This window comes from Pteropus alecto, unplaced genomic scaffold (assembly GCF_000325575.1).
Source record: "Pteropus alecto unplaced genomic scaffold, ASM32557v1 scaffold76, whole genome shotgun sequence".
In the NCBI taxonomy this organism is placed as follows: Eukaryota; Metazoa; Chordata; class Mammalia; order Chiroptera; family Pteropodidae; genus Pteropus; species Pteropus alecto.
In genome coordinates, this window is record NW_006443138.1 from 30,961,883 (window position 1) to 30,985,996 (window position 24,114).

A 24,114-nucleotide genomic window follows, 5' to 3' on the forward strand; every position below is an offset into this window, starting at 1 on the left:
CGATTGTTTGATCCTCTGCTTTATCTAATCTACTATTGATTTCTTCTAATGTATTCTTTATTTCAGTTATTGTATTCTTCATTTCTGACTGGTTCTTTTTTTGTTTTCTATCTCCATTTTTGTTTCCTATCTCTTTGTTAAAGTTCTCACTGAATTCATCTACTCTTCCCCTTATTACATTGAGCATCCTTATAATCAATGTTTTGAACTCTGCATCTGGTAGATTGTTTGTCTCCATTGCATTTAGTTCTTTTTCTGGAGTTTTGTCATGTTCTTTCACTTGGGAAATGTTTCTTTGTGTCCTCATTTTGGCTGACTCCTTGCGTTTGTTTCTATATATTAGGCTGATCTGCTATGTCTCCTAGTCTTGGCAGCGTGGCCTTATAGTAGGTGTCCTGGGGGCCCAGTGGTGCATACTCCCTGACCACCTAAGCCAGGTGCTCCAGGGGTGTTCCTTGTGTAATTGAGCCTCAATTGCTGTTGCTATGTCAGTTGGAGGGATCGACCCTCAGGTTGACTGGCTATGAGGACTGGCTGTGACAGTGAATGAGCTATTGTGTGAGCTTATCCTATGGAGCAGGATTCGCTTAACTGGGACTCTGGTACCTGCTGAGTCCACCCTTTTGGTGTGTCATTTGTTGAGCAGAAAGATGGTACTCTGGTATGGTCTGAAGCTGGCCACCAAGTGTGTGAGTGTGAGTTCTGGGGCCTCTTGGGAGGAGATCTGGTGGAGGCCCATGTTAGCTGCTGTCTATGCCCAGCTTGGGGCAACCGGTAGGAGCTACAAAGTGATCTGCAGTTGGTTATCACCTGTGCTAAGAGAGGTAGGCTATGAACTGAGGCCAACTACCACTCGTGCCAGGGTTGGGGCCACTTATTGAGAAGTAGGGGGCACACTAATGCCAGCTGCTGCTTGTTTGGGATTTGTAGACATTTGAGAGATTTTAGGAAAGTCTGCAGTGCAAGCTAAGGCAGGAAGTTTGGGTGGAAAAGCAGCTGGAAGAGGCTCGGTTTGTGTGCTTAAGTTGGGTGGGACAAGGTCTCAGGAAATCACCAGGGCAGAGTAAACGATGTTAGCTAAGTTAATGGAGATCTCAGGTTTGGTTTCTGCCTGCCCTTCCTGGCTCATTGTGGGTAGGGCTCAGCAAAGGAACAATGGGGTCTGCCAGCATTCCCATGCCTACAGAGAGCTTTCCTGACCCATCCTTCCAGTCTTCACCCTGAAGTTAGTCAATTCGGCTCCTCCCTGAACATCTCTGGTACTTTCTGAGCTGTTGCCCCTGAGCTGGAGCACAGAGCAAGTAAGTTTGTGAGTGAGCAAGTCTGTGCACTATCCCCTCAAGAGAATGCCTTGGTCTCCAGCAGCCCCTCATCTAACTCAGATGTAATCCTCATTGTTTTTCACAGTTAGATGTTATGGGGACTTCTCTTCCTGGCACTGGTGCCCTGGTTTGGGGATCCCAGTGTGTGTCTGGGGCCCCTCCCTCCTCAGGGGAGACCTCCACAGCAGAGATGTTCTTCTAGATTCTTAACCACCACTCGTGGGTGTGGGGCCAGCCCATTCTGTGTCTGCAGCCATCCTACCAGTCTCCATATGGCTTCTTTATATCCTTAGTCAGAGGACTTCTATTCATCTAGTCTTCAGGTAGTTCTCAATGACGGTTGTTCTGTAATTTACTTTTAATTGTGGTGTGGTTGTGAGAGAAGGTGAGCACAGAGTTTACCAACTCCTCCATCTTGACGGGAAGTCCTGATAATCCCATTTTAAAGAAACTGTTTTAGAAAATAGAAAAAGATGAATGGGCCACCATTTCTTTTATGAGGATAATATAATCAATATCAATACCAGACAAATACTGTAAAAAAAAGTTTTTAAATATAGGCTAGTCTCATTTATGAACACTGAAGTAAAACTGTCACTATTTGCAGATGACATGATTCTATATATAGAAAACTTTAAAAATTTCACCAAAAGAATATTAGAGACAATAAACAAATACAGTAAAGTTGCAGTATACAAAATCAAAATACAAAACTTATGGCATTCCTATATACTAACAATAAAATATCAGAAAAAGAAATGAAGAAAACAATCGCATTTATAATTGTAACAAAAGTATAAAATTACCTAGGAATAAACTTAACAAAGAATTGAAGGACCTATACACTGAAAAGTTCAAGACATTGTTCAAAGATATTGAAGAAAACACAAAGAAATGGAAAAATATTCTGTGTTCATGGAATGGAGGACCGTTCAAATGGTCATATTACTTAAAGCAATGTACAGGTTTAATGCAATTTTCATTCAAATCCCAGTGGCATTTTTCACAGAAACAGAACAAAAAATTCTCAAATTTGTATGGGACCCCCAAAGAACCCCAAATAACCAAAGACATCCTGAGGAAAAAAAGAACAAAGCCAGAGGTATTATATTCCCTGACTTCAAAATATACTCCTAAGCTACAATAATCAAAACAGTAGGTATTGGCAGAAAAACAGACAGAGACCAATGAGACAGAATCCAGAGCCCAGAAATAAACCCAGACATATATGGGCAAATAATTTTTGACAAAGGAACCTAAAACATACAATGGAGAAATAAAAGCCTCTTCAATAAATGGTGTTGGGAAAACTGGAAAGCCACAAAAGAATGAAACTAGATTGCTGACATTATACACAAAAATTAACTCAAAATGGATTAAAGACTTGAATATAAGACCTGAAACACTAAAATACATAGAAGAAAACATAGGCTCTAACCTTATAGATCTTGGTCTCAAAGGGGTTTTTGTGAACTTAATCCCAAAGGCAATGGAAGTAAAAGAAAAAAATAAATGAATGGGACCACATCAAACTATAAAGCTTCTGCACAGCAAAAGAAACCATCAACAAAACAAAAAAGCAACCAATCAACTGGGAGAAGATATTTGCAAACAATACTTCTGATAAAGGACTAATATCCAAAATATATAAAGAACTCATACAACTTGAAAAAAATAAAAAGATAATCTAAATAAATAATGGCAGAGGACCTAAAGAAATACTTTTCCAAGGAAGACGTACAGATGGTCTACAGATATATGAAAAGATGCTCAGCTTCACTAGTTATAATGCAAATCAAAACCACAAGATACCACCTTATACCTGTTAGAATGGCTATTATCAATAAGACAAGAAATAACAAGTGTTGGAGAGGATGTGGAGAAAAGGGAACACTTACACATTGCTGATGGGAATATAAATTGGTGAAGGCACCATGGAAAAGAGATGGAAGTTCCTCAGAAAAATTAAGAATAGAGCTATTACATGACCCAGCAATCCCATTTCTGGTTATCTACTCCAAAAATTTGAAAACACTTATTCATAAAGATATATGTACCCCTATGTTCACTGCGGCATTATTCACAGTAGCCAAGATATGGAAACAACCTGTGTCCTTTGAAGGATCATTGAATAAAAAATACGTGGTACATATATAGAATGGAATACTACTCAGCCATTAAAAAGATGAAATATTGCCATCTGCGACAACATGGATAAATCTTGAGAATATCATGCTAAGTGAAATAAGTCAGATGGAAAAGAACAAGAACCGTATGATTTCACTCACATGTGGGATATAAAACAAAAGGCAACAAATGAACAAATAAAACAAAAACAACTCCTAGATAAAGACAACAGAATGGTGGTTATCAGAGGGGAAGGGGAGCATGGGAAGGACGAAGAGGGTAATGGGGGTCAAATATATGGTGATAGATGGAGACTAGACTTAAAGTGGCGAGCATACAATGGAGTATGCAGATTTCATACTATAAAGTCGTACACCTGAAATTTATATGTTATTAACCAATGTTTCCCCAGTGAGTTTGATTTTTAGAAAAACATGACCCATCTATATGCTGCTTACAAGAGCCTCGTTTCAAATTGAATGACACATACAGACTGAAAATGAAGGGGTGAAAAAGGATATTTCATGTAAACATAAGTGAAAAGGAAGCTGAAGTAGCAATATTCATATCAGACAAAATAGACTTTAAAACAAAAAATGCAAAAAAAGACGAAGAAAGGAATTACATAAGGTTTCAATCGAAGAAGAGGATATAAAAATCCTAAATATGCACCCAACATAAGAACACCCACATATATAAAGCAATTATTAATGGACATAAAAGGAGATATCCACGGTAATACAATAATAATACGGGATTTTAATACCCCACTTATATCAATGAATAGATCATCCAGACAGTAATTTAATAAGGAAATAATGGCCTTAACTGTCACATTAGACCAGATCAACTTAATAGACATTTATAGAGCATTTCATCCCAAAACTGCAGAGTACACATTTTTTTCAAGTGCACATGAAACATTCTCCAGGATAGATAACAAATCGGGCAACAAAATAAGTGTCAATAAGTTCAGGAAAACTGAAATCATACCGAACAATTTTTCTGACCACGATGACATGAAACTATAAATCAACCATAGGACGAAAACTGGAAGAAACATTCCCAAGAAAACTGGGAAAACTAAACAATATACTACTAAATAACCAATGGATCAAAGAGGAAATCAAACAGGAGAGCAAAAACTATTTTGAAACAAATGAAAATAAAAACACAACTTTTCAAAATTTATGGAATGCAGCAAAGGCAGTTAAGAGGGACGTTCATAGGTATACAGGCATATCTCAAGAAACAAGAAAAATTACCAAAAAACAATCTTAACTCTACACCTAAAGTAACTAGAAAAAGAACAAACCCAAAGTAAACAGAAGAAAAGTAATAGTTAAGATCAGAGCAGAAATAAACTAAAGAGGAATTTTAAAAACAATAGAAAATATCAATAATACTAAGAGCTGGTGTTTTAAAAAAACAAACAAAATTGACAAACCTTTAGCTAAACTCACCAAGAAGATAAGAGAGAGAAAATAAGTAAAACCAGAAATGAAAGAGATGTTATAACCAATACCACAGAAATACAATGAACTATTAAAGAATACTATTAACAATTATAACCCAACAAATTCGACAATCTAGAAAAAAAAGATAAATTTCTAGAAGTACATAACCTTCCAAGACTGAACCAGGAAGAAACACAAACTCTAAACAGACCAATTACTAATAATGAAATTGAAGCAGTAATTCAAAAACTCCCAAAAAATAAAAGTCCAGAGCCAGATGACTTCACAGGTGAATTCTACCAAACATTCAAGGAAGAAATAATACTTGCTCTTCTTAAACTTTTCCAAAAAATTAAAGAGGATGGAATGTTTCCAAATTCATTCTACGAAGCCAACATCACCTTTATACCAAAACCAGACAAAGGTATTACCAAAAAAAAAAAAAAGAAAAGAAAAGAAAAAGAAAATTACAGGCCAATCTCCTTGATGAACGTAGATATAAAAATTCTCAACAAAATACTACCAAACTAGATTCAACAATACATTAAAATGATATACATTATATCCAAGTGGTATTCACCCCAGGTATCAATTTTGTCAATTTATGACAAAAACTCTCAACAAAGTGGGTATAGAAGGAACACATCTCAACATAATAAAGGCTTTATATGACAAATTCACAACTAATATCATACTCAATGGTGAAAAGCTGAAAGCTTTTCCTCTAAGATCAGAAACAAAACAAGGATGCCCACTTTCACCACTTCTACTCAACATAGTATTGGAAGTCCTGGCCATAGTGATCAAAGAAAAAGAAATAAAGGGCATCCAAACTGGAAAAGAAGTAAAACTCTCATTATTTACAGATGACATAATACTATATATAGAAAAACCTAAAGACTCCATGAAAAAACTACTAGAACTAATAAAGAAATTCAGTGAAGTTGCAGGATACAGAATCAATATTCAGAAATCTATTGCATCTCTATATGCCAGTAATGAATTATCAGAAGAAGGAATAAAGAAAACAATCCCATTTACAATTTCATTAAAAAGCATAAAATACCTAGGATAAATTTAAGCAGTAAGGTGAAAGACCTGTACTTGAAACTATAACACTGGAGAAAGGAACTGAACAAGTTATAAATAAATGGAAGGATATAGCTTGCTCATGGATTGGAAGGATTGATAATGTTAAAATGTCCTTACTGTCTAAAGCAATATATGGATTCAGTGCAATCCCTATTAAAATACCAATGGCATTCATCTCAGAATTAGAACAACTAATGCTAAAATTTATATGGAACCGTAGAAGACCCCAAATATCCAAAGCAATTTTGAAAAAGAACAAAATGGGTGTTGTAAGAGACACTTGCAGTCCTGGCAGGATGCCTGGTGCTTGGAGCAACAAGGACATCAGAAGCAGATGTGGACTTACACACAAGGACACATTGCAGGGAGGGTGCACATGCCCAACCGATTCTGGGACTTCTTGCTCTAGGGACTAAAAAAAAGATACTTGGGAAGAAATGGCTGAGAGCACAGGGGTGGCCTTGAGGCTGAATCTGGGAGTTGGCTGTAGCTTGTATTTACTAACCTGATAGTAACTAATTATAAATTACAAAGCCAGCATTGTGGGAAACTGAATAAAAGCCATGTAGACAAGGGTAGGGGATGCTAGCATTGCCATTCCTCTTCTCCCTTATCCATGTTAGTTGAACATTTCCAGATTCTGACTCTTCTTCCAAACCATCTCCGCAACAATGGGAAGTATCATGCTCCCTAATATCAAACTATACCATAAAGCTATAATAACCACAAAAGTATGGTACTAGCATAAAAAGATATATAGATCAATGGAATATAATAAAGAATCCAGAAATAAGTCCTCACTTAAATGATCAATTAATGTATGACAAAAGAGGCAAGAATATACAATGGAATAGAGATAGCCTCTTCGATAAGTAGTGTTGGGAAAACTGCACATATATATGCAAAAATAAATAAAACTGAAACACTTTCTTATACCGTATACAAGAATAAATTCAAAATTGATTAAAGACTTAAAAGTAAGACCTGAAACCATAAAACTCCTATAAGAAAACAAGAGCAGTAAACCATCTGACATCGCTTTCAGCAATATCTTTTTTGGATATGTCTCCTTGGGCAAGGGAAACAAAAAAAAGAAGAAATAAACAAATGAGGCTACATCGGACTAAAGAGTTTTGCACAGTGAAGGAGATCATCAACAAAACAAAAAGACAACCTATTGAATGAAAGGAGATATTTGCAAATGATATATCTGATAAGAGATTAATATCCAAAATATGTAAGGAATTCATACCAGTTAACACCAAAGAAACAAATAATCCAATTAAAAAATGGGCAGAAGAACTGAATAGAGGACATTTCTCCAAAGAGGACATACAGATGGCCCACTGACATATGAAAAGATGCTCAACATCACTAATCATCAAGGAAATGCAAATTAAAACCACAATGACATATCACCTCATACCTGTCAGAATTGCTCTCATCAATAAATCAACAAATAACAAGTGTTGGCGAGGACATGGAGAAAAGCAAACATTCATACAGTTAGTGGGATTGTAAATTAGTGCAGCTACTAACAGTATGGAGATTACTCAAAAAAATTACAAGTAGAGCTGACACATGACCCAGCAATGCCACTTCTGTGTATTTATTCACAGAAAACAAAAATACTAATTTGAGAAGATATATGCACCCCTATGTTCGTTGCAGCAGCCAAGGTGTGCAAGCAAACTAGATGTCTATTAATAGTTAAATGGATAAAGATGTGGTGATACACACACACACACACACAATGGAATACTAATCAGCAATAAAAATGAGTGAAATCTTGCCATTTGCAACAACATGGATGGACCTAGAGGGCATTATGCTAAGTGAAATAAGTCAGACAAAGACAAATACTGTATGATTTCACATATATATGAAATCTAAAAAAAGAAGAAATGAATAAACAAAATGAAACAGACCCATAGATATAGAGAACAAACTGATGTTTGCTAAAGGGGAATGAGGTGGGGGGATGGAAATAAAAGAAAAAAATAAAAAATAAAATTATAAAGAGAATTGTACAAAAAAGTTCTAATATACTTTTTTTTATTCTTCATATTGCTTGATCTCTTCACTTAAAATTAAATAACAAAAACTAAGCAAAACAGAATTTCTTTATCCTAATTGTAATATGGGAAGAGAAACAAGCTAGATGTTGACCAATCTCATTTCCTTTTCTTAGGCATAAAGGAAGACCACATTTCCCATTCTCTCTGGAGTTGCAATGGAACCATGTGTCTGGCCAATAGATATGGACAGAATTGAAGTACAACACTATTATGAATTCCTTTTCAGTCATCCATCCTCTCTCCCTATTCCCCAGAGACCTTGGAGACCATGTGCTGAAGATGACAGCACCACAAAATGGAAGGTGCCTAGATTCCTGAGTCACCACCTGGAAGAGAAAGGCCAAGACTAGCCACCTACCCCACATCAGACTATGAAATGAGCAAGAAATAAACATCTAAATAAGCCACATTTTCATATATTTTCATCTATTTCATGTAAGTGTTTCTAAGTGCTGTTTTGTTCCATGGTTTGTATCCCTTCCTCTGCCAAGTAGAACACTAAATTACTATAACTTTATAAAAATGTTTGAAATCTGATAGGGCCAAGTCCAGTGTCAAGAGACTGATAAATTCCTCCAAAAGAAGGGCAGTTTCTCATTTCTTAACCCAGTGCTTAGTAGGTTCTTAGCAGTTGTTTGTTGAGTGAATCAATGAAGCCAAAAGGAGTTAGAAAGACCAAAGGGAAAAGCAGACAAGAAGGAACCTGTCCCTCTCCTCCCCAAAAAGAGGTCCCATGAATGCTAAGGCTGCTTTGGTAGGGTATAAGCCAGAAGGCTCAAGTCAGAGTGGGAGGAGGGAGGGAGTTTCAAGCTAGACCCCTCTCCTCCTCTGCCTCCCAAAAAAGAAAAATGACATAAGGCTTTTGGAACCAAGATCCGAAGGAGCCTGGAAGCAAAAGCTGAAGCTCTGTCATCTCCCCAGCAGTTCACACCCTGAGATAATCCTCCACCTCCAACCCTTGAAGAAGCTGCCAAGAGCCACAGGCAGACAAACTGGTGTCCCAGCATGGCCCAGCCTCGGCAGCACCACGCAGCACTGGGGAAGTAACAGACTGACTGGGGAAAAAAATAACTATTATAGCTGAGATATTTTAAAATTCCACCCTCAAGGCAGCATCTGGTTGCTACAGCAACTCTAGCTCTGCTGCAAGTCCGGATTACCAGCTTGCTCACTGTACCTGCCTTGGGCAGCCTAGAGGTGTCCTTAGGAGGCCAGAAACTGCTGCCACCAAGGGGAGCACTGAGGAAGTGCCCCTATATTCTGACACCAAGGCTAGAGAGACCCAAGGTGATTCTCTATTCACTGTGAGTGCCTAATGGTATAGTTTCATTCCAGGTTAATAATATTATATATAAGTATGGACTTACTTCCTGTTCAAATTGACTTACAAAGTCTTTTTTGTTTTGTACTCATTTAGTTCCATCAAAACACAGAAAGGTAATATTTTCATCAGTTTGGGGCTAAGCAAATGAAACGGTTGTGTCTTAGTTCCGCAGTTCAAAGCCCCTAAGAGACAAGATTGGCATTGCAGCCGAGTGGCTGGCCCTGCCCTCTGACATGGATTTGGAAGAGCTTGCAACACCTTTAGGAAACCCAAACAAGAAAGGGAGTGGGCTACAGAGCCAGAACAAGTGCCAGCCAAAGGAATAGAGCCAGAGGCAGACAGACACAAAGAGATGCTGTCATTCTGTCACTTCAATCTGGAGCTAAGGATTCTCAACTCTGGTAAGATTCCTCCCCATGTAGCCATACTTGGCTTTGCTTTCCACCTCATTTCTGTACTCACCTGTCATTCCATTTGGTAAGCTCAACCTATTTGACCCAAGGATAGCTCACTTGGGCTCCATCCACAACTGCAGCTGCTCCAGAACATAAAACGATGCTTGGGGGAAGGGCTCAGGGTGGGGAGGGTCTTTGGTGCATATCTCAGGGAAAACACTAGGGTAAGAGTTAGGACACCCAACTTTAGTCCCAGGCACTTCATTTACTGACTTTGGACATATCATCACTAAAATGTGAACTCAACAAGAGCAGGCATTGTTACCAATGACTGGTCACTGCTATGGCACCTAGAATGGTGCTTGGTATAGTAGATCTTCAACAAACGTTTCATATTGAAAGAATAAATTATCTCTGCCTTAATGCCCTCGTTTATAAAAATGGATAGATAAGGATTGTCTCTCTCCATTAGGGGCTTTTTGAGGCTCTAACAAAATATAGACAAATGCCCGTCTTCAAAGGCTAACAAATGTAAGCTGGCAAGACTGATACCCAACCCAGCAGCTCAGATAACTATTAGACAAGGTGCTTCAGAGGCCAGGGCTTCATCCATTTCCCCAGAGCCCTGGAAGAAATAATCACAGTTAAATGCCTTCTGGGTCACAGGTGCTGGAGCTGTACTGCTAGTTGCCTACCCAACATCCATTTCACTAGATTTCCTAACAGACCCTGATTTTGTTTAAGCAGTAATGTGCCCCAACCCTACCTCCTTCCAGCTACTGGTGCCCATGTGACCAGAAAGAGCTGCAAATCCGAAAGTGGGAACTTCTGGGAATGTTCCTCCTTGGAATGTGGATGAGAGACCTGAAAGTATACTGGTACCATCTTGCGACTGGACAAACACACACACTAAGGATGGTGGGCAAGTACTTGAGTCCTTGACAAAATCCCTAAGCTGCTTCTCTAGTCTGAAATGCCTATCTCTGAACTTCCTGTTGTTTAGAAAAATAACCGCCTATTTGTTCAAGCCACTATAGTCAGATTTCTGTAACAAACAGCTGAACAAAAAACCCTAAGTAACACAGTACTGTACTTAAAATAGCTCATTTATAAAATATACATTGCCAACACCAATTTTACAGATGAGAAATCGGAAGCTTGGAAAACTGAAACTGCCCAAGGCTATCTAGCTAGTGAGTGACAGATCTGGGATTGACTCCAGGCCTATCTGACTTCAAGACCTGTAGTCTTTCACTTTTGCCATATTCCCCAAGGGAAAAGAAAGCCATGTTTGTCTCTAAGGACTTACAAGGTCTGCAACCCTATCAAGTGCCAGACATGTTGTGTAGGGGTACAAGAGTGAGTCAACATGGACAAAGTCCATGGAACTTAATATTTTAGAAGACATAAAGAGTAAATATGGGTCATGGGTGATGAGGCCTAGGATAAAAATTAAAGATAAGAGGGTTTTTTTTAAATCGGAAGTTGAGGGAGTCTCTGTGAAGCGACATAGTCACGATTCTTTTTTCCCATCTTTAAGAAGTAATGAGGGGGGAAAAAAGAATGGAGCAAGCCTTGTCAATACTGGAAATGAGGGAGAGGGATGGCAAATGCAGAGAGATCCTGAGGCAGGAGTATATATGTTGAAACGGAAGGAGTCAAGTGTGGCTGGTATGAAATGATTAAGGGGAACAGGATTTGTGCTGCGGTAAGGAATTTGGGCTTTTACTTTTAATGAGACCAGAAGTCATAGGATGGTTCTGATCAGAGCACAGATCAAACTTGTGATTTCTGGGCCAATGAGTGGAAAATAGCAGGGAGGAAGGGAAAGGATGAGACAGGGAGACCAAATATGAGGCTGCTGCAACAAGCCAGGTGAGAGAAGCCAGCAGCCTGGACCAGGGTGGTGTTGAAGGCTAGAAAGTGCTCACACTCCGGATCCATTCCGAAGGCAAAGCTGACAGGATTTGCTGATGGACTGGACATGGGAAATGAGAGAGATGATGAGTCCAAGCCTTCAGCCTAAATGAGAAGAAAGAAGCTGCTGTTGTCTGAAGTGGGAAAGACTGCAGCACAACCCAGATTATTGGGGTGCTGGAGTAGAATCGGGCTGTGTTTGGTTTTGGACAGGGTTAACCTATGATAGGTACAGAGTTAGCACAGGTCTTCACTACCTCCTTTATGAAATATATTCTTCATTCAGCCTCCTGGCACCAGATCTCAAGGCCCTTCCTATTTCACTGGCCATTCTCTCCACCTCGTTGGCTCCCTCCCCTCTAAATGAATATCAGGTATCCAAACAGTGGCATCCAAAAGTCAGTCAGATACAGCCAAGTAATGTGTTTTAAGAAAAGGGGAGGAAGTAATCAGCTTGTGTGACAGCAAACAACTGCTAGAGAAAGATGAAGGCAAGAACTGACATGAGGATTTGACAAATGGAAGGTCATGGGTGACAGACCATGGAAAAATGAAATTGGATTACTCCTAGTGGGAATAACGGAAACACATTTTCTAGAACCACTGTAGGAAAAGTTCCTTTAGAATAAACCATAAGTGAGATCCTTTTTTCTTTTCCATATCAGGGAAGTTGCTATGTATATGCCAAAGCCTGGGCACGACTTTCCTAGACAGACTTGCTTCACAGCCCAGATGGGGGTGGGAGGAACACAGAGGTGGGAAAGGAGACGTCAGCACATTATGGGAGTGAAATGCCACCAATCTCTTTGCCTCAAGGTCACCCACACCACTCACCCACTATCTTTCCCCCATGGGACTTTTTAGTACATTCCAGATAGAGCTTCACAAGAGATGGCATAATTAATATTTATTAGGATTATTTTAATTTAAAAAAAATAAGCCCAAAAGTCTCTGGGCAATAAGATGAAATAAAAAATGTAGCATCTGAGTGTTACACACCTGGCTGGCATGCAGTGGTTCCCTCGATGTAGATAAAAGTCCTGCAGAAATTTCCACATTATTCCATATCACCTTCCTTTTTTCCAGAAGTCCCTACTGAATTGAGGAGGAAACTGAGGCACAGAGGTAAAAGGCCTAGGCTGAGGTCAGACTGCCAGGAGAGGCAGACAGGAATTGGACCCAGAAAATCCTGATAGTTCTACTCAAATGTTACCCTGGGTATATTCTGTGGCTACTGCCCAGCAGGAGAAAAAGCCAGTTTCTTCTTCCAAGTGACCAGTAGGGCACACCTGTAGGGCAGCAGGAAGAGTGTCTATGGGAGCAGGCCCTGATGTGACCCCTAGTGATCCAGGCCAGAAGCCAGCAAATGAAAGTCACCTACAGCTCTGGCACGTTCCCTCCCCCTGCCTCCAATGCATAGTCCTCACTACAAAGCCCAACCCTCCTTGTGGAAAACCAGCTGCACAGCCTCGTCCACATCATTCACGATGTGAGATGCCTCCATAAGCTTTGGACTGAAGCTGAAGTCCCGGTGCCCGTGGAAGGGAGGCTCTTCTCCCTGGGCAGGCTCTGTGGACCCTGGGGTCTTGGGACTGTACACGCCAGTGCACACCAAGATAGAGGAACAGCTCTGGGTTGCTGAGGGCCGCTGCTTCCACAGGCCATCAGCCCCCAGCTCCTCTGCCCCATCATGCTTCACCATCTGCAGGTACTGGTGGAACAGGTTGGCACCATAGACATCAGACATAGGGTTATCACTGGCAGGGGCAGCCATACCGGAAAAGAAAAGAAGAGAAAATCCAAGTTCAGTGTTGTAAGGCACAGAGAGCAAAGGACAATTATAGGGCAAGTGGTGTGCATTAGATACAGGGAAACAAGGCAGGTGAGAGGGGTAGGGAGAAAGGAAAGAGTAAGTCAAAAAAGGGTTGAGGAAATGAACAGAACTTACCCTACAGCATAGAGCTTCTGGATGGGGGCTGCCCAGCCCCGCCTCTCCGCCTGCTGCCTGATCAGGTCCTCCGCATATTGGTAAGTGAGGATGCTGGGTTTGCCCATCAGGCCCTCGTACCGTAACTCATTGCCTGTCACTTTGCGGTAAATGGTTTCCAGGCACAACAGAAAGGTGCCGTGGCCAAACCTGCCAGAAAAGACAATTCAGCAGCTCAGTCTTCACTCCCTGGGTTCTTGCAGGCCACCTGTCATTGTGTAAGCAGGACCCTGAACACCAACCTTTCGCTCCAGGGCCCCAGTGGTGATAGGTCAAAACGAAATTACTTCTAGTAAGAACTACATTCATTACCTACATTTATGACCTGCTATTATCTAATAACATTTACTGAGCACTGTTCTAGCACTGAAGATGTCATATCACACTGAAGTCACAGAAAAACCCTGAGATCATTATTCTCATTTTACAAGTAAGGAAACTGAGGCATAAAGAGATTAAGTAACTTGCCCAAGGTGGCAGTGCTAGGATTACACTGCAGGCATTTGGACTCAAGAAACCTAACTTTAAATTCTGCTTTAGATTTGTGGCAGATGTTTCCAACTCCTCTTCTTTCTTGGTGTCAATTTTCAGCTGAGCATATTGCTACCAGGTGTAAAAAACTACATTCCCTTGCTTCCACAGTAGTCAGGTGTGTGGCCATGTGACAACAGTACGGCCAAGGAGTCGATGAAATCAGAAATACTGGGCTTAACTTCTAGGAAGTATCCATAAAATTGGGGGGAGATGCTCTTCTCTACCTTCCCCTATTCCTTCTTGCTGCCTGGAATGCTGATATGATGGCTGGAGTTCAGGCAGCCATTTTGGATTATGTAGGGCTAAGGATTGCACAGCAGGAAAACAGAGGTGCCTGTGTCTCTGACAGGTGAAGCTTCCATACAAGCCTAGGATTGCCTACCCCAGACTTCTTTTATATGAGGAAGAAATAAACTTCTATCTTGTTTAAGATATTCTTGTTTTGGGTTTTCATCCCTTGCTGCTAAACCAAATCTGAACTGATAATGCACAATACACTGAAGTCATATTTGTGTCACTTAGTTATATAATAAATTCTATTTTTAATGTTTAAATTATCAAATGAAAGGTTAACCTCGAATCTGGTTTATAAATTGAAATTTGCCCTTTACTATTCAGTTCATAGCCTATATAATCAAACCCCTTTTATCTAGTGTCAGTATACCCTAACTCTAGGAAGAATACTTCAGAAAAAATACCTAATCTCAGCTACAGAAATATACTTTGAAAGTAACAAGAGAGAACACTGTAATCCCCATTTCTTATGGGCTGAGTCACGTGACTTGAGGCAGTGTTGGGCCCCACTAATCTACTGATGGATCACTCACCCAGTTCACTGGGAGTTAGTGGCATGGGAGAACTCTAGACTTTAGCCTTGCAGGTAAGAGCTGCAGAACAGTACACAGCAGCTGTCAGACTACGAGAAGGCACTTCCAGGGCCAGAAAAAGGGCCGCTTATACTGTGCTCAACTTCAGAAAAAGACAGGACAGGTAAAATCTACACAACTGAGCAGGAAATATGTGCCTGCTCAGTACCCGTATGCCTCTGAGAAAGTCACCTATGACCAAGTCTCAGTTCTCTGGTCTATACAAACATCAGAATAATTCTTGCTTTCCCCTGCCCCTACCTCTTAAGAGCAAAAGGAAATAAAGAAGTGAAAGAATTAATACTACAAGGTGAAGGCAAAGAAGGGAGAGCAGTTGAATAATTTGCATCTATATACCTCAAAAGCTGATCATTGTTTGGGTTCCTCTAGTCAAAAAGAATGTGTACTGTTAAGATTCTGGAGGGCAAGGATCATCTGTTAAAGATCGTCTCAATATATCTCTCCAGTGCTCAGTAATTTGTAGTTTTTATTTAATAATTAGTATATGAAGTGATCCTTGAAATCCCTCCCAGAAGGCCAAGTTATTATGTCCAACTAAAGGGCCTACCCAGGTATGGGTCTGAAGGCCCGAAATATAGAATGATGGTGGGAAACTGTTAGAAGAACTGCTCAGGCAGCAGCTGGAAATGGGCCACCATGGTCAAGGCCGGGGACTGTGTCCTCACCTGGGCATCCTGGCTTCAGCCATCCAAAGAAGATCCATGTTACTGGCCAGAACAGGGAGATGGGGATAGGGAGCCGTCGCCAGACCAGTCCCAGGATTCCCATTGCTGAGAAGGACATCCATGATCAGCTGCAGGCTTGTCTCCCAGCGAACTGGCTCCCCAAGGAGGAGCACCCCTTTAAAGAGCAAAGGTATAGGGATGAGGGTACAGGGAACTTGGCCTGCCCTCTGTGGTAGGTGGGAAGAAAGCCCTCAGGAGACCAACTGAAGCCAGCTGGTGCCGCCCAACCACAAGCTCTTCCTCCACAGTACACTCATTCTGGCAAGGGCACAGTTCCCTGAACCAGTCTTGAAAGAACCACTCACCTATCCACCCAAGGTGAATAAAGCCCAGGGCCTAGGAAGGCACCTCCTAAAGGTTCCCATTGTCACTGTGTCCACTGTACTTCACAAAAGAAGTTAAAAACAAGACAAGCAACAGCAAGTCTCAGGCCCATTTCCTCCTGATGACTGATGTTCTCCCCACTGCTTCACCCACAGGTACATGGCAAAGTGCTCATCCTCCTTGGCCACTTCTCCAAGTCCCAAGGGCCAATAAACCTAATGGCTAGGAGAGGGGAATTTGGAGTGATAGAGATCTGAATTCCAAGGCTGACTCTATCAATTATCTTTTATGCTTGTGGGCAAGTTATTTACCTTCTCTAAGCCTCAGTTTCCTCAAAATGATAACAACACATACTATTGTTATGAGGCTAAAAATGAGATATAATAAATACAGCACTTAACCTGTGCTGGACACATAGCACTCAACAAATAGAAGCTAAGATATCAGCTATGAGACCAGTGAATTGACCACTGCCCTCTAAGGAGGTATTCTAGAAACTGGAGGATATATTTTAATCTTCATGACTGACACTTAATGATGAGGACTGTAGGAGAGGACCAGCAATGCTAGATACTCAGGACAGTCCTGCACAATCAAAAACTGCCCCATGTCTATTAACATTTGAGTGTCCCATCTGGCATTCATATAGGTGAACAACCTGTTTGTAATTAATTGAGCCTAAACCCTAATCCCATTTTACATGTAAACAAACACAAAGAATTTTTTTGGTAGTTTTAATAAACGCTGATTCTTCCCCCCAGGGCTCCAGGACTATCATTTAAGTCAAGAGAACACTGTACTTTATTTTTCAAAATTTTACCAAGAGTTATTCCCTATTTTGCAAAATCACTTCTCCAATGACAATGCTGCCCTTGATTTCTGAATAACCAATAAAACACAGCTCTATCACACCTATAAACATCCATCTGTTTGCATTTATAGCTGCAACATTCATGGTGATTCTATGTTTGGTATAATCATTTTACTACTTCAGTTTGTCTTTTTGAATAATTATTACATACTGAAATATATATTAGCTTACTAAAATTTTTTTCTTTTGTTTCTATTACAATTAGGGCTTTGTAGTGAACTAATTAATTTTTAACGTATGTGTATGGAAAGACAGAATTTCATTCTCAGGCTAATAAAGGGGATATAACAATATTTTTGTAATACAAGGAGAGAACCAATTTTAATGGAGCTAAGGAACACTGAACTAGATTGCCTCTAGGTACCTTTCTACTCACACATATTCTAAGCTTGCGATTTTTCTGGAATAGGGCGAGTGGTATGGTGAAGGAAAGATAAACAACAAATATCTCAGAAGTAGTGAGTGGCAGATCCAAGACCAGAACCCAGGTGACCTGATGTCTAGTGCCAGCTGGCTAGCCTACCAATTTGCTGGCAAACAATCACGCTATAACAGCCTGGAGGGCCTGAAAGGAGAGAGAACCACCCAGCCCCATGCCCACACAAGGAGAGGACCTCATTACCTTCAATGGCAGGGAAGTCGCTCCTTGGAAGGGGCTGCCAAGAGACAAAGAACAGGCCCATCAATGCAACAGCTGCTTTCCACTAACAGACAATCACACGCTGGTTTCCAAGGGTGGGAGGGAGAAAAGATGAATTTCAGACAGAATCGAAGACCACCCCCACAGTCTAGCCCAAGCTGAGGAGAGGCCAGAAAGAACTGAGGAAGAACATTCATGAAGAAAGGTGAAGAGAGAACAGAAAGGACTGAGGAATGCCACATATGAAGTTCAGCCAGGAGGAGGAGCCGATCAGCTGTCTTTCTCTAACAAGGCCAAGGTAAGATATGGGCCAAGCAAGAGTCTAGCCTTAGGTAGCTAAGATGAAGGTGAGCCCATGGAGAAAAAGGAGGCCATCAGGGCATGATGGACTATTTCTCTTGGTGTCAGATTAGGAGGCAGGAGCCTTCACTTTACTAACCTCTTCCACTCCTTCCTCAGACAATTATAGTCCTGCCTCTGCCACTAACCTGGGGTGAATCACTTCCCCTGTGTGGGGCTGTCTCTGAGCTGTTCTGAGATCTATTCCAACTCCAACAATCTGGTTCTCTACCTAACTTTCAAGGTTCTATGAGAAAGCCCTCAAAGGCGATAAAGCGCTCTATTCAATTGGAAAGCTTTGGAGGAAGGACTAAAGTTGTATACGATACAAGTAAGCTTGTCTGCTTATAACACATTTTATCACATTTTGACAGTGGCCTGACTTAAAATATAGGCTATGTGATACATAAAGAATTCACACGAGGAAGAAGAGAGCCAGGAGCTATCAAAAGATGGACAGTCACACTCTAGAGCAGCAGTCCCCAACCTTTTTGGCACCAAGGACCAGTGCTCCTATGAGAATCTAATGCCTGATGATCTGAGGTGGAGCTGAGGTGGTGATGCTGGCGCTGGGGAGCGGCTACAAATCCAGATGAAGCTTCGCTGGCTTGCCCACCACTCACCTCCTGCCGTGTGGCCTAGTTCCTAACAGGCCCTGAACCAGTACTGGTCTGCAGACCAAGGTTTGGGGACTCCTGCTCTAGAGTATCAATAAGAGGCCCTGTGACTACTCAGCAGAGAAAATAAAGAATCAAACCAGTAATTTGAATATGAGCTGAACCCAAAACAAACACAGCAGACACTCAGAATTGCCAGTTACTTTTACAAGAAAGCTGCTTCTCTCAAGGACAACTCTTTGTTAGCACGGTTCAGGATAAAGTAGAGCAGTGATAAATTTAACGAAGGTGAATGATTCTCCCAAGCAACAATGGGAACACCAACTGGTAAGATGTAAAGCTACGAACCGAGGAGATGCTAGGGCTCTGAAAGAGTTCTCAGCTAAACACAAACAATGCAGAAAGGAAAGCCCTTAGGAGCACATCCTCTTCCAGGCATTCTGTGTATGTGGAGAAAAAATCCTTGGCCAGATGTGCCTCTCCAAGGAGGCAGCTCTGCGAAACATGGACAAGATACGGCTCTAAGAAGGAGGGACTGCAAGGCCAGTGAGAGGAGCCCATGAAGGAACAAGAGGACATAACTGAACATGAGATCCCAGGCGTGCGCTCCTCATTACCGTGGTCTTTGGCCGCCTCTGGAGATCCACCATGTCAAGTACAGGGAAGGCCATCCGCAGCTCGTCCACAGTAACCACATTCTCGAAGCCCAGTCTAGAGCAAGATCAGGGAAGCAAAGCTGGACAGTTCTGGGGGAAGACATCTTTAAAGTAATGGGAACCAACCCAGAGTCCTAATCAAACTAGTCCACCTATTCCCCAAGTAAGAGTGAACCAATGAGCCCAGATAGAGCCCAGCAGGGCCAATACCAATTCTGGAAAGGCGCTGGCAGGCCAGCCATGACTGCACAGGCAGAGCGGGGCTGCACCGCTCCACGGTGATATACCAGCCGTCAGTGAGCACACTCCAGGTGCCAGGTCCTACACAGGGCACTACCACAGTGCACAGCATACAAGAACCTCTGCCCTCAAGGAGCTCACCCCAAGCCCAAAGCCCATCAAAGCCAGCACTTTGTGAATAGTGCTGCCATTGTATGTCGAGAAGCTCAGAAGAGGAGACTGCTCGGTGGCCTGGGTAACGGGGCAAAGGGTCCAGAGAAGTTAAGACTTGAGCTGAATTAAGCATTAAGATGAATCGGATTTGGCCAGGATCAGGGAGGCCATGGGGAGAGGGAAGCCACCTCCAGCCTTATCTCTTCAAGACCGGCCTCCATTTTTCTGTCAATTCCCACTTGCAATCTTAACTGGACATGGTTTCAGATTACTCTCAAAATAAATTTCCCAAAAATGATGCTTCTATCAGATCAGCCCATTAACAACAACTTGTAGACTCCCCATTGTCCTCATAATAAGCTCACTTGCTTCCTACATTTACTTCCAGTTTCCTACCCTCAGCACCACCCTTCCTGGTCTCTTATTCCCTATCCTGTCCCATTCCAATCTCCAGCTTCAAGGAGCTTCACCATCCCTTCTCTTTCTAGCTTCCTGAACTACTGCCCTGCATAGAAAACCTGAACCCTATCCTGTGGCACAGCTATGCCCTCCATGAAGCCACAAGTAATTCCTATTCCAAGGATGTTACCTGACACTTGTGACACCAGAACCTATACTATTAAGTCTTCAACTCCATGTCATCTGAAATATTCCTTTATTGCATATGGGTGTGTTATTCCTGCCTCAAGTATAAACCCCTTGATTAAATCATATTCTCACTGTGCTTCTCCTGGCTTCTGCCCCCTGGGAGCCCACAGCACAGTGGTGGCACATAGGAAGTGCTTGACAGGACTCTGGAGGAGGAGCAAATAAATAAGCTGCTTGAGAACAGGGACAAGTCTTCTGCTTCTTGACTGTGCATACACCCCAAAGGATTAGTTCACTGTAGGTTCTTAATTAACACTGACGGATAAGTTGATTGACCACTGCAAGGAACAGTACTAGAGCAGTGCTTCCCAGACCTAATTAGAGAATCATCTAGTTTTCTTTTTTAAAATAGATTGCTGATTTTTATCTCAGACCCAATGACAAGACTCTCCAGGAAAGCTCCCCAGAAGATTCTGATGAAGTGGGCTGGCTTTTGGAAACCACCGGGCACCAGGACTAGCCACACCTGAGGGCTGTTCTACCTCCCTCAAGAGCCTACCACACACCCCATGAGCCCGGGCACCCTGAGTCCAGCACGACTCATGACAGTCCCCCTCAGCCTTGGAAGGAAAGGCCTCAGTCGTGCCCCTTCCTCTTCTGCCAGAGCGAGAAGCACCAAAAGGATACGCTCGGGTGTTTTCCACCAGGGGTCCCTGCCCAGACACTAGCATCCGCTTTCCGTGGTACTGTGAGAAGAGCTTCATGGGGCTGTGAGAGAGAATAACCTGGTCTGGCTCCACCTGCAGGGACAGCCAAGAGAGAGGAGAGCAGAGAAAGACACGTAGTTGAAGGAGAATAATGGGAGATAGATGGCAGCTTCTATCAACTAGGAAGAAATAAAATGCCCAGAAAAGGAAGGGGGGGAAAAAGCCCTTTGCCCAGCTTCTAGAAAGTATCCACAGAGGCGTGGGAACCACCAGCCTAATTTGGCTCTTGCCACACAAAAGAAGCAAGCAGGAAATGCCATTAGTTAGGGGTCATGACATGCACCAATCCTGCCCTACTCAACTCCCCTTTTGGAAAGCACAGGATCTGTATGCATGTTCTTTGTCACTGTTATAGAAATCTGTCTCTAACTTTGACTTTGTTTTCAGTTGTACTTAAAAGACTTAGCTTTTTAACATTTATACTAACTATGACAATGCAGCCTTTTCTCAGAATGTTTTTGAAACCCTCTCTGGAAACCACAGAAGAGAACCAATTGGATGCCTTTACTCCCTGCATTCATAACAAGCAGGGTCACCCCTTCAATCTGCCACTTTATTTGCTCTCTTGGTTCCAAAGTACTCTTTCCAAAAACTACAGCCACCCTTAAAAAGAGAATGAATGTATCAATGCTGGGATACATGTGGAGTTGCAAGTGGGTGAAAAGGGACTGCTTTTAGGGGACAGTACTCATTCAAATGTTTACATCTTATTCATGAGAAACAAGGGCTGTTATTTCAGAGTCCCATCTGGTATATGGAGGTTTAGAAAAATGCGACCCTTGCTTTCCAGGGGCTGACAATCCAAAAGAGACGATCTGATGCCCAGAAGAAAAGAAATGGATACAAAAACAGTAGGCTCAAACTGCCAACTCCATGGGCAGGACTTTTGTGCTCAATGTGTATGTATACATAAAAAATAACCCTATTGATAAGGCTCTACTCACTAGGCTGGACTTGAACTTCAAGTTTTATTTCCAGCAGGGAAATAAAGATTTGTACTGACCCAACTTATCAATACTGTACACCAGCCCAGGGAAGAAGGCTTAGTTAGAGCTAGAGTAGGGATTACACTGGAAACTAGGTCCTTAGGCTTCTGTGTCTCTGGCTATCTCCTCACCTTGAAGCCCAGCAGAGCTGACAACTCCTGGGCTTTGCCATGTTGTAAGATGTTACCAGCATTTGTGACGAAGACCACAGGCACCCGCAGCTGCCCCTGGGCATTCACCAGCCTGCGAAAGGCCTCCACAGCAGCAGGGATCACTCTGTGGCCACGCACCAAGACTCCATCGATGTCCAACAGGAACCCAAAGGTAGGCGGGCTCTGCAGAGAGGAGGAGAGAGCCGCCAATGCGAGTCAAGAGGCAGCCAGGAGGAAGGAAAAGACCTTTACAAAGAGGGACTCCACACTCAGGTCACCCAGGGCCTGAAACAAAATAAGGACATGGGATTTCCAATAGAGCAAATCCATCTGTAACAAAGAATTAGTTCTTTTTCATGTATTTTTAAGCACATAACTATTTTGTTAAAAATTATTTTCGTATAATTGATATAAAGGAATTTTTAAATTGGAAAATAGAGAAATTCAAAACATAATCCCAGCACTTTAATACAACTAATTATTATTTTCTTTTCATTTCTTCTATTCTTATGTTTGCCATGTAGTTAAAACTGCACTTTACATGTGTAATTTTTCATCTTGTTCTTTTTGCTTGACAAATATTTTTACCTCTTACAATAGCCTTCATAACGACTTTTAAATTTTTATTATATATTTTATTATAACAACACACACAGTTAAAAAAAACTATAGTTAAAACTATAGATGATATAAATATATTTTTTAAAGTTTCTTGCCTCCTTCTTCCACCTAATGCTATTTTCTCTCATATATTTTCCACAAACATTTTATGGATACATAGTAACAATTTCTAATTTTTTAACTAACACACAGATGGCATTATGTTGTACTTTCTTTTCCACCTTACCTTTTTTACCTTTTTTTTTTTTTTTTGTATCTCTTGGTTATCTTTCCATATCAATACATAGCTCTACCTCCTATCATCATTTCTGGCTCCATAATATACTGAGTGAATAATCCACTAACATTATATTTCCCCTATTTTGGACATTTAAGGTTTTCTACATTTTTTTTGACTATAAATAATGCTATAAGGAACCTCTTCGTGCTTACTGATTCCATATTATGAATTTCCTTGAGCTAGATTCTTAAAAGTAGAAGTAATAAGTCAAAAAAGTGCAAACATTTTAATAATGTAACACCTCCTCACAAACTGTTTTCTAAAAACATGTATCAACTTACTCACCCACTGGTAATGCTAATATTGATTTTCACATGTATCAGAGAGTTTGTTAATTATCAAATGTCTTAATTTAAAAGTTAAAACAATTGTCTCTTATCACAATCTGCACTTCTTGGATTTATAAAGCCGAACATTCCTTTTTTAAAAAAGTTCATTCCATTCTTATTTTATAAACTGTCTATTAACATACGAGATGTTTTTCAATTGCAAAAAAAAAAAAAAAAATCTCTACTCTCCTGTTTGCTACTCTCCTTTTTTTGGTGCCAAGTGAGGCCATTCTTACTGCACACACCTACTCTGTGCATAGGGCTCCTCTGTAAGGAGTAAGCAAAAATACAAACCGTGCTCTAGCCCTTCATTTATTAGCTGTGGTGAAAGAACAAACAGCTAGTCTAGGAACTCACTAAAGTTGCAGCATTTTCACAAGTGCAAATCAATCCTAAGTATTTAGGTTCTGAGTAAAGAAAATTTAACAGAGAGGGTTTTTAGAAGAGAATTTTGAGTTAGGCAATGAAAGATTTAAATGCATGCATTCATTTAACAAATATCTATTGAGATCCCAATCAGCAACAGACTAGACAAGCAGGCATAAGTGACTCTGCCTACACAGGTCAGTGGGAAGACAAATAAGCAGCATAGGGCTTCTATACTGAGCATCACATTAAGAAATGACGAGAAGTAAAGGGCTCTGAGAATCTGCATCAGAGGTACCTAACTCATAGCAGGTGGAGAGGACTGGCCATTACAGGTCTC

General features: G+C 41.2%; 1 protein-coding gene across 10 annotated transcripts in view; it reads right to left on the reverse strand.

Moving 5' to 3' along the window:
* Positions 1-353: 353 nt before the first annotated feature.
* Positions 354-24,114, reverse strand: part of HDHD5 (haloacid dehalogenase like hydrolase domain containing 5) — a 28,821-nt gene continuing 5,060 nt past the window's right edge. For 5 of the 10 annotated variants that reach the window (XM_025041029.1, XM_025041027.1, XM_025041026.1 and 2 more), the window contains exons 2-10: positions 22,158-22,361; positions 20,840-21,073; positions 20,406-20,479; positions 19,254-19,347; positions 17,663-17,696; positions 15,786-15,960; positions 13,661-13,849; positions 12,712-13,469; positions 354-1,773 (exon numbers count right to left, since the gene is read on the reverse strand). In XM_025041029.1, the coding sequence (XP_024896797.1) occupies positions 13,139-13,469; positions 13,661-13,849; positions 15,786-15,960; positions 17,663-17,696; positions 19,254-19,347; positions 20,406-20,479; positions 20,840-21,073; positions 22,158-22,361 (1,335 nt within the window). In that variant the 3' untranslated portion in view covers positions 354-1,773; positions 12,712-13,138. Of the gene's footprint in view, positions 1,774-12,711; positions 13,470-13,660; positions 13,850-15,785; positions 15,961-17,662; positions 17,697-19,253; positions 19,348-20,405; positions 20,480-20,839; positions 21,074-22,157; positions 22,464-24,114 lie in introns of all 10 variants that reach the window. The other 5 variants (XM_025041033.1, XM_025041031.1, XM_025041032.1 and 2 more) reach the window with 2 other exon arrangements.